The following is a 16,419-nucleotide window of genomic DNA, read 5'->3' as shown; positions in this document are numbered from 1 at the left end:
ACAGGACTTGCATATTGTGGTGTGTTCTTGATGACAGCTTCCCTAAAATTCTATCCTATTCTATTCCAAAAATAAGAAATATCCCAATATACCGCCTTGTGCACAGTACCGCATGACATTGTAACGCAAGACATGTATAGTGATACGTATAATACCGCCAGATTCTTGCCAATACACAGCCCTGGTCAACAGTGGTTTCTGTCAGCTGAACCCTTCTCTCTTACTCTTTGGGTTTCTGAATCTGTAGTCCTCTGTACCCTGAGGGTTTGTGTGTGCTTGTGCTGTTGTTGAACAGACCACCAGCCGTGCTTTCACTCATTCACTCTCACTCTTCCTGTCCTTTTCTTTCTGGGAGAATGAGAGTTTGTAATGAATAGGAAATGAAGGGTTTGTGGGGTCAGCGTATGTGACCGTTTGCATGTTCTTTTACCCTGAAAGGCGAACCATGTAGAGTGTTCTGAGTTTCACTTTTCATTCATTTATTTTCTGAGAATAACCTTTTTGCAGTGATGCATTTCCAACAGGCCAGCTTTAGGGCTGAGTGAAGTAAATACAATTATGTCTCATTATTTCTCAGCCTTTATTCTATATTCAAGATACAGTGGGGTCTAAAGGTCTGAGACATCTGCAGTATGAAATATTATTATTTCAATGTGAAACGAGGTTTTAAGGATTTAAAAAGTTAATAAATAAATGGTCAAGAAGAAATATTCTGAACTGTTTTATGTCATCAGTCAAATATAACCAAATGTGTTTTCATTTGCCATGCTAATCTAACATGGAATGCAAAAGATAAGCTTTTTTATAATGCTTTCAGACTTTTAATCTTCACTGTATTTCTTAATATTTCAATAACAACTGCAGTTGGAATAAATGGGTTTTAATTTTTTTTTATTTGTAAGGTCATCATCATTTACTGTAGGAAGCATTTGAGTAGATAAAAAATGAGTTGTGCAAAAAATGAGTCATCAATAATTATTTGTCATTTTGCAGAAATGTGTATCTGTTGAAAGCTAATCTTTTAACATTAGTCAATGTTCAGGAGTATCTTAAGGCTGAAGTTTGGTTCATTTTTATGCGTACGCGAAGGTCCGCATAAAAGTGCACGTGATGCAATTTTGTCATCAGAAAAGTGTGTTCGTACTGTATGCACACCGAACAAATGTTGAAATCCTAAGTACATTGTACGCGTAGGTTGCACATGTGCATACAGGAGAATGTAGCCCAGTAGATGTGTTGCATTTTGATCCTAAACTTGTTTCATATTACAGTCTCAAGAGGCGTTTATGAGCATCGTTTTATTCATTTCACACATTTAGCTAAGCTTTTATGAGCTCACGATGTACACTACATTCTCCAGGCTGGCTCACAACATCCTCAACATCAATATTTAACGATTGAAGCAATTAAACAATTAATAAAAGAGTTATTACTTTCAGGATATTTGGAATTCTGTAAATATTGAACAGAACACATGGTGGGTTTAAACTTACCCAATGTTGGGTTGCTGTTATGCAACCAAGTTGGGTTAAGACATCCTAGCATTGGGTTAATTTTAACCCAGCATTGTATTCTGTCCAGTATTTACCCAGCATGGGTTATTTAGAGGGAAGCCTAAAAATAGACCCAGCCCTAGAGGTTTCCTGTGATGTCAGACGTAACAAGCGAATAGGGTTAAAGGCCAAAAAAGGATGCTGACACAATGCTTGAAAATCTGCCAGCAACTTTCATAAAACTCAGTCCATGTATCGGCAAGCCCTATTCTGAGTGCAACGAGACAAAAAGAGACAGAACAAATGCAAAACAAAATTTGCGAGAGAGCCTTAAAGGGATTTTAATGGCAGTTGGGTGTGAGAACTACATCTGGAGTTTAACCTTTAATTTGTGCAAATTTCTTTATTAGGATATAAAGATTGAACAGAAACCATCAGAGTGTCAGCGTTCTGTGGGTACAGAGGAGCCCAACGTTCTCTCTGGAGCTCTGAAGGTGGATGAAGGGCCAAAAGCCCCCACACCGGGCCTACAGAGACAGGACTCAAGTCAGCGCAGCATCAAGGGCATCCTGAAGAAGACTCGCTCTACGGGCCTAGACACGGAACCTGCGGAGCCAGAGCGCAGTGTGGCTCCTGTCACCAAAACTGATAAGGAGCTAACTGTTATTGATGGAAAGAAAGAGGATGAGGATGAAGATGAGGAGGAGGAATATAAAAAGGGGAGAATGTTGCAGAGAGAGGAAAGCAGCTCCAGTGAGACGCCTCGCACTTCTTCCCCAGAGTCTTTGAGCAGAACGCCCTCCGTTTCCCTATCTGAAGAGGGAGATGAGTTTGAGAGCAGCCAGGATGGGAGCATGAGCCCCTCTTTCAGAGACAGGTATGATGGGAGATGGTGTTTTTTGAAACGTTGATGGTTGCGGTAAACAAAATTTTTATGCAATCACTGAATTTGACTATAGGCATAAAATCAGCATTATGAAAATGTATAAAAATGTTTCATTCTTATTAAAACGAAGCTTACAATGCCACATTGTTCTTTGACTAACACCCGATTTTGATTCTGAACTTAAACTGCTGCCATGGCATTCAAACATTAACACCAAGACTTAACTGACAGAAGTACTTGTCCTAAGTGCTATTCCACAGCTCTGGCACCGCTTAAAACTGTCATCCTCTGCATTACCCAACTATAAATGAAGCCACAGAAGATCATTAGGCGAATCTCTGTAAAACCGCTGACACAGTCTAAAAGCAGAAACCACCAAGTGTCAAGTTCACTGTCTGCTGTGTCTCTCAATGGTACTTTTCCTCTTGGTTTGGCAGCCTGGCAGAGATGAAGAGCAGTGAAGGTGACAGGCGGAGCAAGCTCAAGAAGAATAAACCCATCAATGTGGTCCAGATGTCCCTGGCTGACCGCTGCTCACAGCTGCAGGAAAGTGAGAAGTCTTGGAAAAAGAAGGTACACGCATACAAACACACCCTGTTAAACAGATGGGATTGACGTTCAGTTGAGCTATAATGACAATTTGGATTTGTTTTTGTGCTACACAGCGCTTTTGTTTTGTGAGTGTAAAACCGAATTGGTCAGGGATTAAATCAGTGTCATTGTCTGTAGGGTGGATGGAGAAAAACAATGGTCTGTGTTTAAGGTTTCTCCTGAGGCAAGACATTTGTGAGACAGGGATTCCACAGGCCGGGGTGGGGCAGGAAAAGTTTGTTTTCAGCACTTGAATTAGTGAGTTCCTCTAGTGGGCTGTCCCGCTGGAAAGGGGTTTGTGGTCGACAGGATTTACATTCTGGTTCCGAAAACACAGTTGGTGCATCCAGCTACATGTGTCCTTAGCACCTGTGTTTCTCTGTTGGCTTTAAGTCAGTAGTTCTCAAACGTTTCGGCATGTGCCCCCCTTGTGTAGAATTCATCTGATTGGCCACCCCAAAGCAATTTCATGACACAAAACGATCTCATACTTAGAATTTGTATTTAATTATACAGTGTAGTGCTGTTCGGTTAGTAGTTATATTTTTCTGAGGTTTGATCACACAAAATTTATGATAAATTAATGTATTTTATGTAATGTCATAGAACTTGGGCCCCCGGCACCATCTTGCGTCCCTCAGGGTGGGCACGGACCCCCAGTTTGAGAACACTGCCACTGTGTGCTTTTTATAAAAATGCTTTAATGCAAATCTTCATAAATAAAGGAGTCATGATTTACTCTTGCGTTGTGCCAAACACTGTATGCTATGATTTTTTTAAATGTGCCACACAAAAGTGGAAGCGTCTTTGCTTAGCTCTTTCCATTAGGGGTGTGACGAGACACTTAATCCACGAGACGAGACGAAACGAAACACGAGATTGGGTTCACGAGAACGAGACAATATTTTTACACTTTTTAAGAAACCCTCAATGATAAAATAAATAAATAATAAACTGAAATCACATTATTTTTTTAATGTTTTAACTAATCAAGGACTGGCCCTAACAATTATTTTGCTAACTGATAATGAAGTAATTTGTTATTTTGGGGTAATAAAAATAGACCCAAGTGAGCAGTAGCATTTAAAATTACATAATAACGAAGATGCAATAATAATAGGTTCAAATAAAGTATAAAAACCAAGTTACATTAAACAACATTAACAAGCACATTACATTTGTGGCATAAAAAGCATTATGTATGTATTATAACAAATGCCTGCAGGGGGCGATAGTGGACTCATCTCGCGGACGCTGTCTTCACTTTCACTTTCGATGGAGAGAAACGCTTATTTTTAGACAAACAATGGTTAAATCTATATTAATATTTAAAATATGTCCATTTCTTTACACTAGAAATGATACAGACATATTTTTTGAGCAAGAACATGCAGACATTAAATCATGTAAACTCTGTGTGAGGGTTTAATCTGCTGAGACTTCACATCTGACACTGATCAACAGACAAAGACAACGCGTCTCAGACTTCACACGAGCTCCCAAACGAACATTATTAGAAACCCAAACAAAAAAGCATTTAATCTCGCGAGATCTCATCGCACGAGATCTCATCACACCCCTACTTTCCATACAACGATTATTCATGTCTGTACAACTCTATAAGCAACAAAACAACACCATAAAAGTACATGGACTATATTCAGAGACCAGCGACGACGAAGCTGTCTGTGTCACCTAAGGTCATCCAGAAAGTTGCTCTTGAACAGGCCGCAAAGACTACAGTACAGCCAAATACCATGAAAGCTTTATGCATATGATACATCTTAATGCTTTGTATGTCATGACCTTAGCATATATTGATATGTTACTCTCACAGGGCTGTCACATAGAGCAGGTAAAATAAGTATTGAACACGACACCATTTTTTCAGTTACCATATTTTTAAAGGTGCTACAGTATTGACATGACATTTCCACCAGATGTTGGTAACAACCCATGAAAACCACACATGTAAAGAAATCAATTTAATCATGTAATACAACACAGGGAAAAAGTATTAGCATGCTAACTAAAATGTATTTAATAAAGAAGCCTTTGTTGGTGTTGAAAGCTTCAAGCGCCTCCTGTATAGAGAAACTAATTGCATGCATTGCTCAGGTGTGATTTTAACCCTTTCATTTTTCCACACGAACAGTCTTTAGATCTTAAAGGTTCTGTGGGCCTCTTTTATGAACTCTGATCTTTAGTTCTTCACAAAAATTTGCAATTGGATTTAAGTCAGGTGATTGGCTGGGCCATTCTAGCAGCTTTATTTTCTTTCTCTGAAACCAATTGAGAGTTTCCCTGGCTGTGTGTTTGGGTTAGGGTTCACCATCATGAGATGTTTTTTTGCATGAAACAGTATTTTATAGGCCATTGCTTGGGAACGTACCAGCTGCTAAATTAGCACAGAAAAAGGGCAGGATTACTTTTTTATTACTCACTGTCTTGGCTTTCCATGCATTTTTGCACATTTTGCATCAGGAGTCTTATACTTTTGCCTGTGTCATTTTACATGATTACACATGGTTTGATTTCTTTGCATGTGTGCATTGCCTCGGTTGTTACCAACATCTGGTGAATATGTCATGTCAATTGCGCCTTTAGAAATATATTTACTGGTACTTTAAAAATGGTGACGTGTTTAACACTTATTTTACCTGCTGTAGCTTACTGATATTGTATTGCATTGCATAGATCATTTTGTGTCATTGTATGAAAAGAGCAGGGTAAAGATTCATCAACCAATTTAAAAAAAATATTTTTTTTTCTATGTAAATAATAAAATCCACAAGAACAATTTTTATGTTGGGTGTCCGCTCCTTTAAATACCATTTCATTAAATCAACTTAACACACTTAACATGTTATTATGCTTCAATCTGCGTAAGGGCTGAAAATAAATCAGACTTAATGTGTCCTGGATTAGAAGTCCAAATCTCGTCCCATCTTGGGAAGCACAGCAAGGATTAATCATTTCTGCATAAACACACAGTTGGTCCCAAATTTCAGTAGATAATCTTAGGGCCTCATGCTGTCTGTCTGGCTAAAAATCAAGAACTGAGAAACAAGACAAGGTTACAACTGATCTAATTCATTCCCTGTTCCTCAACTGTTAAAAAAAGTTACAGTGATGATGCACACATAACACAGTGTCCTAACCAGACGCAATTCGATATGATTCCAGCGACAGGCAAATTGTCTGTCCATACTGTACGTAAAAAGGGGGCGTGCCACAACACAATAAATCACAAAAAACAGCCAAAACAGTCCTTCTCTGTTTGTGAACCCTGTTGCTCTCCAGCTGAAGAGAGCACACACATACAGAAAAGTCACATTCCTCTGGTTTTTATGGATTTTCTTGTGCAATCTGAGAGATTTGTTGTATTTTACCGATTTTAAATTGTCTAATTTATGGTCCCACATAGGATCTATATCATAGATCCTACGTGGGACCATAGGCTGTGCGTAATGCTACGTTCAGACCAGCCGCAGTAGAGGCGTCAAGCGCGAGTGATTTCAATGTTGAGTCAATGTAAAGATGCATTGACGCGCATCTGGAGGTCTCGCGATGCGAATGAGGCATTTAGCGAGGCGTGGTAGCCTCGAATTAAGTGCTGTCGCGGGGACTCCGCGTTAACCAATCAAAAGCATGCTGTAGTAGTGACGTGATTACAGGAAGCGAGCTGAGTCGCAGAAGCCCCTCCCATGCCGCGAATTTCCCTGTGAATGACTCGATGACTAGAATTTCACATGCGGCTTTCACGCATGAATAAAGTGAGTAAACTCAAAATATTCAAGCGGAAAATTTGACGCAGTAGACGCGAATTTGACGCCTCAGATGCGGCTGGTGTGAACCCACGGTAACACTGCATAGCCTGACGTGCACCTCTGCAAAAATGTGATAGCGCATCTATTCTATGCAGACCGGAAGCGCTGTGATTGGTCCACTTGAACCCCTCCCATCAGAAAAAAAATCTGGGTCGCCTTTGCTCATATGGATTTCTGCTTAAAACGAAGATGATAAAAACAAAGATGGGTCAAGTTGAGGAGTGATAAACTCAAGCTGCAACAATAGTCTGTTTACTTTCATCATAGCTAATCTTCTCAGATCATACAAGCGGCTGCTTCTTCTTTTGTGGGTTTACTGGTCAAGCGGCGGCTTCTTTGGCTGTTACACTGCTACTGCGGGTTTCACGCATGGATGCTGCCTACTAGCGGTCTGCATGTGTAAGTGGACATCGATGTGACGCATCTCTGTGTAGGCGGAGCTGTCAGTTAAGACAAAAACTTAAGATACCTTTTTTCATGTTTCAATTCACACTGTTGCATCGCGTCTGGTTAGGACACAGTCTAAGTCAAATGTGTCTCTAACCTTTGTTGTGGCCATTATGGTCCAATCTAAATGAAAAGGTTATAAAATGCTCTCTTCTCGTGTGGTTTGAGTAAAGAATTTACATTTGAGAATTAAAGATGCAATAACAATCAGATGAAAAAGTCACTGTGAGACACACAGTTTTGAAATGGACTCTGAATCATGTTTGTGACCAGAAACAGGGCTGAATAAAGAAGAAACATCTGTATGTTTCATGAAGGATGGATAATGAGGTCTGCTGTACATTTGTGTAAAAGAAAATTTGAAACTCTATGCAATGTAAGCCAGCACAGATGTTGTCAGTCTATTGGGCCTAGAAAGGATGCAATTCTGCACTGCTGATAACTCGTTGAGTTTTAGCCAGATTCTGCATTTTGAATCCAAATGTCATTTACTTGATTTGTGCAGATCATAAGACTTTTCCTGTGACATGAATATGACACCCATGCACCAACCAAATAGTCCTCATCTCTTTTAGCATCAGTCATTGCGGCCCTTTGCGGATTTTGGCGATGATTTCTCTAACACAAAATGCTCAGGGTCAAAAGATGTAGTCTGCTGGATCCTTCAACTGAGCAATGTTTTACACAGTCAATAAGACTACATTATTCACTCGGGTTGTCAGATGATTCAGCCAAATGATGCATCGCTGTTGTGGAGCAGAGTCTCCTAAGGATTATCCAGCTGCTCCTTTTCAAATAAATCAAGTAGCAGAGAAAATCATCCTGAGCCCAGGAGATCCAAGATGCATTTCCACATCATCTCAGACACGATGAATCTGTCCTTTTTGTTTCTCTCTATCCTTCATTCTCTTTTTTCTTTGATCTTTCCTATGTTTGCTCCATCTTACACTTTGTTAAGAGCTCACTGGAGGGCCGTTTGACAAGTGTCAGCTAGGCTGAAACTGAGCTGACTAAATACACAGTGGTAATTTTATTTCATGGGAAATCTGCTTAGGAACCGTAACAATGACCTCAGCCCAATCTCTCTCTCTCTTCCTCTCTTCCCCTGGAAGCGCTCCTGGCATTGCACCTTCTCAGTCGTTCACTCACCGTATTTAGTCGCCCCTCTGGATCTCTAACTGCTGGCAGTCATTGACTGATGATGAACAGCTTGCTCTGGGAACGTCAGCTGATTTTTATTTGAATGATGAATTGCTTGAGTCCTGATTGGCCATGAGACACAGCAGCTTGTAGTCTTTGCTGAATCCTTTTCCTCTGCCCTGATCTTAGTTCCCTAACTGGTGAATCTCATGAAAACTGTCAAGAAAATGACTAAAGCCTGTAAAGTGAAACAATATAACTAGTTATAGACAGACTGATCTCATGGAAAGTCGTGTTATAGTCACCAAAAATGTGATTATTTATCCATGTCCATGGCACGAAATTCAGCTTTTTTGTGCCTTGAGCATGAATATCTTTTTAGTTCCACTCGCACTAATTTTTATAAATAGTTTGTGTATATTGCACGACTTTCTTTTTCATGTCATTTTATGTTTTGTTTTCTCATAGTTTTTTCATATTTTCTTACCATTGTCGCTTGGGGTTAGAATCACATTTTTAGACATCCTAACCCAACTTTAATGCTATGTACTAGGCATGGGACCGGTATGAGATTTTGGCGGTATGATAACCTTAAGCAAAAATACCACAGTTTCACAGTGTTGCGGCATTGCGATTGCAACACTAAAATGTGTTAGTTTCAAATGTCTGCATATACAAACAACAACTTTTCAACTGGACCCAATACATTTTATTTTTAAGCAACATACAACATGTATGCCAGGCAAAAATTAGGCCTTAAATTATAATATTCTTTCAAAAAATTATAAAAATTACAAAATTAAAATGTATTTATATTAGGGGTGTGATGAGACACTTAATCCACGAGACGAGACGCGAGATATGGTTCACGAGAACGAGACAAGACGATATTTTTACACTTTCTAAGAAAACCTCAATGATAAAATAAATGAATAAGAAACTGAAATCACGTCATTTTTAAGTTTTAACTAATCAAGGACTGTCCCTAACAATTATTTTGCTAACTGATAATGAAGTAATTTGTTATTTTTGGGTAATAAAAATAGACCCAAGTGAGCAGTAGTTTTTAAAATTACATAATAACGAAGATACAATAATAATTGGTTCAAATAAAGAATTAAAACCAAGTTACATTAAACAACATTACATTAACAAACACATTACATTTGTTTCCTATAAATAAAAAGCATTATGTATGTATTATAACAAATGCCTGCAGGGGGCGATAGTGGACTCGTCTCGTGGACGCTATCTTCACTTTCACTTTCACTTTAGACTTCTGACACTGATCAACAGACAAACACAACGCGTCTCAGACTTTGCACGAGTTCTCAAATGAACAATATTGGAAAACAGAAAGCTGCATCCTCCGGAGGTCGCATATACAGGCTGTACAGTACGTCATCAAGTTTTATTTCAGTTAATTATCTGAGCATTACATTCAAGTCATTAGCATATTACAACAAGTTGTGATTAACTAAATAAGTAGTAAACTTTATAATTGTAAATATTCTCTAATAAGACAGTCTTTATGAAGTAAATGCAGTTTAAAAATGCGACCTCCGAAGGATGCAGTCTTTTATTTGAGAAACGGCCAGCATTTCACCTCCACAAGAAATCTCGCGAGACATATTTAATCTCGCGATGATCTTGTCGCACGAGATCTCGTCACACCCCTAATTTATATTATATTATAATATATAATATTTAACGTAAACATGAAATCAATAACATATTATTTTATGTTATGACTTTATTATTTTAACTTATGTTGTGGAAACACAGCTCGAACCTTGAAAACGGTATCACATAGCTTAGTGGTTTGAAACCTTGACTTTTTAAAACCTTGGTATACCTTGAAACCGGTATCCGGCCCATGCCTACTACGTACACACCAAATGTGGAGCATCACTTTACTCACTATAGATTACTCGCGAGATTTAACTTCGTGTCATGCAAATTTTTCGCTCGAATATTTTGAATATTGAATATTTTCAACTTGGACGAAGATGTGTTTTCGCGGAAAATCGCGGCGCCCATATCGCGTCATTCGCAATGCCCCGCGCAAGGACGCGTCTGATCCCGTCTTTGCATTGACTTTGTATGTAATCTACTCGCGCAAATCGTTGAACTCTAAAATTGCTTCCCCAACTCCAGGTGAGAATAGTTTTAAAAGCAAAAGAAAAACATGTAGAAACCAATACATAAAAGTACATCCTAACCCAAACCCCAAATCTAACCCCAAGCGACAATGATTATTTAATATATATAATGAATATATAAAATGTAACAAAAAAGAAAAGTTGTGCAACGGACATGAAAAACGACATTCAAGACAAAAACATTCGTGCTCAAGGCACGAAAAAAGCTGAATTTCGTGCTTTGCACACAAATAAATTGATCAAATTTTCGATGACTATAACACGACATTCCATGAGATCATGTTGTTGATGGATTTTTTTTTTACCACTATTTGACAATCGGATGTGGTTTTAGATCCACAGCCGGCAGTAACTTTAGTTAAACAAATTCAAACAAAACAACAACAATTTTTACAAATGTACAGACAAGAAAAAAAAAACATGCACGTAACCGATTAAACCGTCTTTAGTAAATAGATAAACTGCACTAAACCTTTTTATTTATACAAATTTCTTGTGAATGACAACCCCTTGAATGAATAAAAATCACTTTCTCTTAAAAGTGAAACAAAATGAAACATTATTTCAATTTGTAAAGTGCCATTGTGATTATTCATCATGGTTGTATTTGTGAAGCTGATCATGTTAATGTATCTTCTTTATGCTAGTAAAATAGTTCATGCCGATTTATTAGTGAAATAATATCTGTGCATGAATTATCTTTAGTACTGAGAAGAGGAACTTTGGACCCGGGAGATTTAATAATGGCTGGAACAGCGCTGTGGAAAAATGCAAATGAAATGCAAAAACAATTTAACAAGTCTGAATAGTCAGAATAGGCTTCATTATTTTTCAAGCAAAATGTCATTTCTTTTCCTTGTGATTTTGGGTTGAAATATGACCCGAGCATTTCTTCATGAGATTCGCCCAACCTTATTAAAAGTGACCTTTTGACCTCTGTCTTTTACCCTCTTTGTCCTTCCTTCTTTACTTCAGGCACCTGCCATGTCTTCTCTGCTTTCCTCACCATAGCATATAGTCCCATACTTCCAGGTGAGTAACACTGTGCAGTGTTTTCTGTGGTTTTTATTATTTATTTTATTGTACCGTATATGATCTGATTGTGTGTCTCCATGTCTCTAAGCACTCTAAACGCATCTGTTAGTGATTTTTTTTGCATATCCCATGAGAACGGCCTTCAGTTGGATGTTTGCATCTGAATAATTCATGCTTGTTAAGTAAACTATGCTCCAAGGTAAATTGGCAGCTCTCCAAGGCTGTCAGTATCTTTCCTTAGATATAACTAAAACTCAGGCTCGTGAATAAGATATTGTTTTGTTGCTTTGTCATACACTGAGTTCCTAATAATGAAAATGCCTTCCGGTGAGGCTTATAGGGCAAGACACACAGCACTAGCAGTTTCCCTGTAATCCTTTTATTGAGCATTTAAGATTTTAGCACATTATTATATGCAAAACTGCATACAGATACATGTTTGACTTCCCCTCAAAAGGACGAGGAACTCATCAGGACTTATTTATTTCTCCACATGGCTCCGAACATTAAATGCTAAAAGGATCTTTTTTTCTGCTCGGGCATAGAAGGGACCCCATATGTTTCAGATGTGAAGTAGTGGTGCAGTGGAGACCCTTAAACCTTTAAGTTAGTAACTCAGTTTTTCCTCCTTAGTCCTAAGGGTTTATTCTCACAGTAACGGTTCGAGTGACTGGCCCAATAACAGATTACCTGTGGTTATTACACTCCATATGGCGCTCATTTATGATGTGTCTGCTTCATAATGTGAGAGTGGGTGACAACTGGTGACAGATGGGTGTTTTGATTCTGATACTCGTGGTGTTGCTTTTCCCCTGGAGTATCTGATTTCAATTAAATGTTAATTGTTTGTGTATGCAGCTGGAGGTTGTTGCATTTCGTCACATTGAGCAGCTTGTATGGCTCGCAAAATTTATAGATTTAATTTGACCATTTTCTCTTAGTACGGTACTAATAACTGTGGCAAAAATACCATAGTTAATAAAAATAACATTTCTTGAATTTTTTTTAAGTTTAACCCACATTTCCTTGTAAATATATTCCTCCGCCTGTTAAATCTGAGGTAATCTGAAATTTGGTGGGGTTCTTGCTTTTCCTTAGTGGAAAACAGGTTTACAGGTCCAATCTAAACCCTGCCTCCCTTAAGCGAGCCAGGTGAATAAAACCATTTAAAAGCATATTTGAGTTTGATGAACGGTTTCGTATTGAACTCAAGCTGCATCCAAACCCACATTTAAAGTTTCACTAGTTTGATGTAATTTATCTACATGCAGTCTCTGGTCCCTGTAATTAAAATTCCCTCCAGAACATGTCAGCTAAATTGAATAAACCATTTGGCCCGATTTTCTGTTTAATAGATCCAAGCAGTTTAGGCCCGTGAATTCCTTGGAAAGACATTTGTTAAAGCGTGTCAACACTATGAAATTTACAGTGAACCGAATGCGTCCACATAAGCACGACTATGATAAATGTCTCTCCAGCTGCCAAGTGGATCGCAGTCCTTTTAGCCAAAGGAGTAAAGTTGAAACAAATTATTGTTATTAATAATTATTACTGCAACATGTTACTGCAAAAAATTTTTATAGTGTACATCCATGGTAAATCCATTTCATTACAGTGGCAGACTTTAGTTGCATAAGCATGAATTCCATAAATCCTCGGTTGACACACAGAGCTCCTTGGAGTTTGACTTTGAAAAGCGAGTCTGATGTGCATTTCTCACGGTTGGAAGGTTAACTGAAGTTTGTAGCGTCTGCGTCTTTGTTAGATTGGGCAGCTGGTTTGAAGGCAGGTTGGATTGTGATTTGAATTTAATTGGTTTAGTAATGTCCAGGGTTCGCTTTTCTAAAGCTCAATTTATACTAATGCGTCGAGTGTATAGTGTAGCCTACGTATAGTGCAACGCAATTATATGCGTACCGCAAGTGCTGTGATTTGGTCTGCAAGAACCCCTCCCTACATACAATATATCAAATGAAAGGATAGACCCTCTGCTTTCAAATAAAAAAGCAGGGAGTGTTTTCTCTTAATTGACAGAATAACTCGTCAATGGCTGTGAAAGAGTTTTTTATGCTATATACTCATCACATCTTCCATGCAATATGGAAGAAATTGTTTATAGCTTATGGTTCAAGCTGTTCTTTTCATTGCAATGGATGTGAATGGTGACCAAAAATTTAGGGTGACTAAAATTTTATAATTTTTTTTTAAAATTTGGATAAAATAATCAAAACATCAAGAATAGATCTTCTTCAGTACTGTTCAAAATAGGGTTATGACGATAGTATTGTGTATCGACGATCGTCTGACATATCGCTAATAACGGGCTTTCATGATGATAGTTATTATTGTTATTATCATCATAGTTTCACATTAACGTGCGTATTGCATGCTTTTCCTCGCATGAGAGGGTTTGTGGGCTTTACTTTTGCGAGTTTGTAATGCACGCGGATTCCCTCTTGCATGCACATGGACAATGCGCGCCTCTTGGACTCTTGCTCGGACCTGAATGCGCGCGGCATGAACTCCTACTAGCACCTGAACTTGTAATACACGCGGCTCTGACATTTCCTTGCACTAGAGAGGTTTTTATAGTGCCTGGACTTAATGACGCGGATAGATTAATGGCATCAGTTTTTAGAAGGTTGCGGTCATGACAGTGTTGCCTTTGCTTCTTTTTTGTCCTGTCATGAATAAATAAAAAATGAACAAACAAATAAATAAATAAACGAGTAAACTACTGCCTCGACTATTGTGTATCGGCGATCTCACAGGTTGACGATAAGACGATCTCAAAATAGTTCAACACTAGTTCAAAAGGCATTTTTAATTTTTTGATAAGCTGACCCTTTCATGCAAAAAGAGTCATGTTTTTTTTCTCGCTCTTGTCTTTAGAAGTCTTCTGGAGACGTAGAACCAAAGATGTCGCTGGCGGACCGGATGAAGATCTTGCAGGAGAAGGAGGAACAGTGGAAGACCAAAGGCAAAGGAGCTTCAAATGACTCCACCCAGTTTTCTGTGGCCGGACGAATGGCTAAGAGAGGTAGGGGGAAAAGTCTTTTAACGAACAAAACCGGCTCTTGCAAACCAAACAAAAAGATTTGCATATCTTGATCCTGGTAGACAGACGCAATTCAGGTTTTATTGTCTGTCCTGTTGTTCAGGGTAGTGATAAGAAAGCCTTTCTGGAATGTTTTTACATCTGTTTCCCATCAGGCTTGGTGTCACCTAACAGAGAGGATCTGCCCATCATCCTCAGCAAAAAGACCAGCAACAGCACACCAGTCAAACCATTAGAAGGTATCGTTTTTTGACGTTGACGTACAGTTGTATCAGAAATGTTGTCTCACAGATGACATTTAAAGCACTCATGTACGAAAATGTCTCTCTGACAGAAATCTCAAGCCGTCCTGATGCTGAAGGAGATAAAAGACTTGACAAACTGGAGTCATTCTTGGACAGACTTCACAATAAAGGTTATTCATGTGATTTAAATTAAATAAGTCTGCCTGTCATTTTGATTTGCTGACTTTTCTTTAAAGGAGATGAGGTTTTGGATAGAGGGTGTGAACTTAAAAATTCTTGCTAAATGAAACTGTTATAAGTCAAATTTAATAAATGTATTGATGTTAATACATGAACACTGATTGACAGCTCCAGTTGTTATGTTTCTCTTCACAAAAAGGTATACCAGGCACTAAGAACTCCACTATTGAGGTCACGGAGGAAAAAGAGAAAGAGGTGATGACCCTGGACGACGATGAGACGTTTGGCCGTTTCTACAGTTCATTATCACCCACCACGCTGAGCTCTGTTCTGATTCTAGATGAGGAACAGGACTTCAGCATCATCCAGTCTGACACGCCAAAGTGAGATGATGTGTAAAGATGTCTGTTAAGATACTGCAGTCCATATTTTGTCTGCATGTATCACAGTTTGAAAAATGTTCTTGGTTAACTTTCAGACTAACTTCAGCTGGTGAGGAACACAAGCGCGCAGTGCGGCCCTGCAGAAGAACCAAGAGTTCGAGGAATCCTCTCCGTACCCTGGCAGCTCGAGATGACCTCAGGCAGACGTACACAGAACAGAGGCTCAACGTGGCATCGGTGGAGACCAAAAGGATACAGATGGAGCGAAGTAAGTTATTTTTTGTGTTCGGTTCAAAGCTGATGTGTGCAAAATTAAAATGGATTGCCAGTCGTGTCCTGAAGTTGCATCACTGATTGGTAAAAATCTTTTTGTGTCAAGTTGGTTGGGATGCTCGGACAAAGATTTTTTTTTGCCATTGTTTAGATTTTTTGTGGACCTTCTACACACTTTTCCATTAAAGGGACACTCCACTTTTTTAAAAAATAGGCTCATTTTCCATCTCCTCTAGAGTTAAACATTTGACTTTTACAGTTTTTTAATCCATTCAGCTGATCTCCGGGTCTGGCAGTACCACTTTTAGCATAGCTTTTGTAGTTACATTGTGTACTAAGACCGACAGAAAATGAAAAGTTGCGATTTTCTAGGCCAATATGGCTAAGAACTGTACTCTTATTCCGGCGTAATAAACAAGGACTTTGCTGCCGTACCATGGCTGCAGTAGGCGCAATAATATTACGCAGCGCCCGAAAATAGTCCCCTTTGGTAACTTTAATAGCAGGGGACTATTTTCGGGCACTGCGTACTATCATTGCGTAATATCACTGCCGCAGCCATTTTTGAGTGCAATGCTAATGGTCTAATCAGATTCAATGGATAATGCTAAGCTATGCTAACGCCGCATTCACACGGGGCGTAAGCATTGACGCTTCTCATTCACTTTTAATGGGTGACGTCAAGCGTTGTCGAAC

General features: G+C 38.8%; 1 protein-coding gene across 2 annotated transcripts in view; it reads left to right on the top strand.

Annotated features, from left to right (window-relative positions):
• svild (supervillin d) overlaps window positions 1–16,419 on the top strand; it is a 63,593-nt gene that overhangs the window by 34,776 nt on the left and 12,398 nt on the right. For both annotated transcript variants that reach the window (XM_065242622.1, XM_065242621.1), the window contains exons 7-13: window positions 1,904–2,370; window positions 2,817–2,952; window positions 14,477–14,624; window positions 14,798–14,881; window positions 14,977–15,057; window positions 15,267–15,450; window positions 15,546–15,718. In XM_065242622.1, coding sequence (XP_065098694.1) covers window positions 1,904–2,370; window positions 2,817–2,952; window positions 14,477–14,624; window positions 14,798–14,881; window positions 14,977–15,057; window positions 15,267–15,450; window positions 15,546–15,718 — 1,273 coding nt within the window. The remainder of the gene's footprint in view (window positions 1–1,903; window positions 2,371–2,816; window positions 2,953–14,476; window positions 14,625–14,797; window positions 14,882–14,976; window positions 15,058–15,266; window positions 15,451–15,545; window positions 15,719–16,419) is intronic.

Source organism: Paramisgurnus dabryanus, chromosome 1 (genome assembly GCF_030506205.2).
Source record: "Paramisgurnus dabryanus chromosome 1, PD_genome_1.1, whole genome shotgun sequence".
Classification (NCBI taxonomy): domain Eukaryota; kingdom Metazoa; phylum Chordata; class Actinopteri; order Cypriniformes; family Cobitidae; genus Paramisgurnus; species Paramisgurnus dabryanus.
Note: the sequence above shows the minus strand (reverse complement) of the source record. Positions and strands in the feature narration are given on the sequence as shown.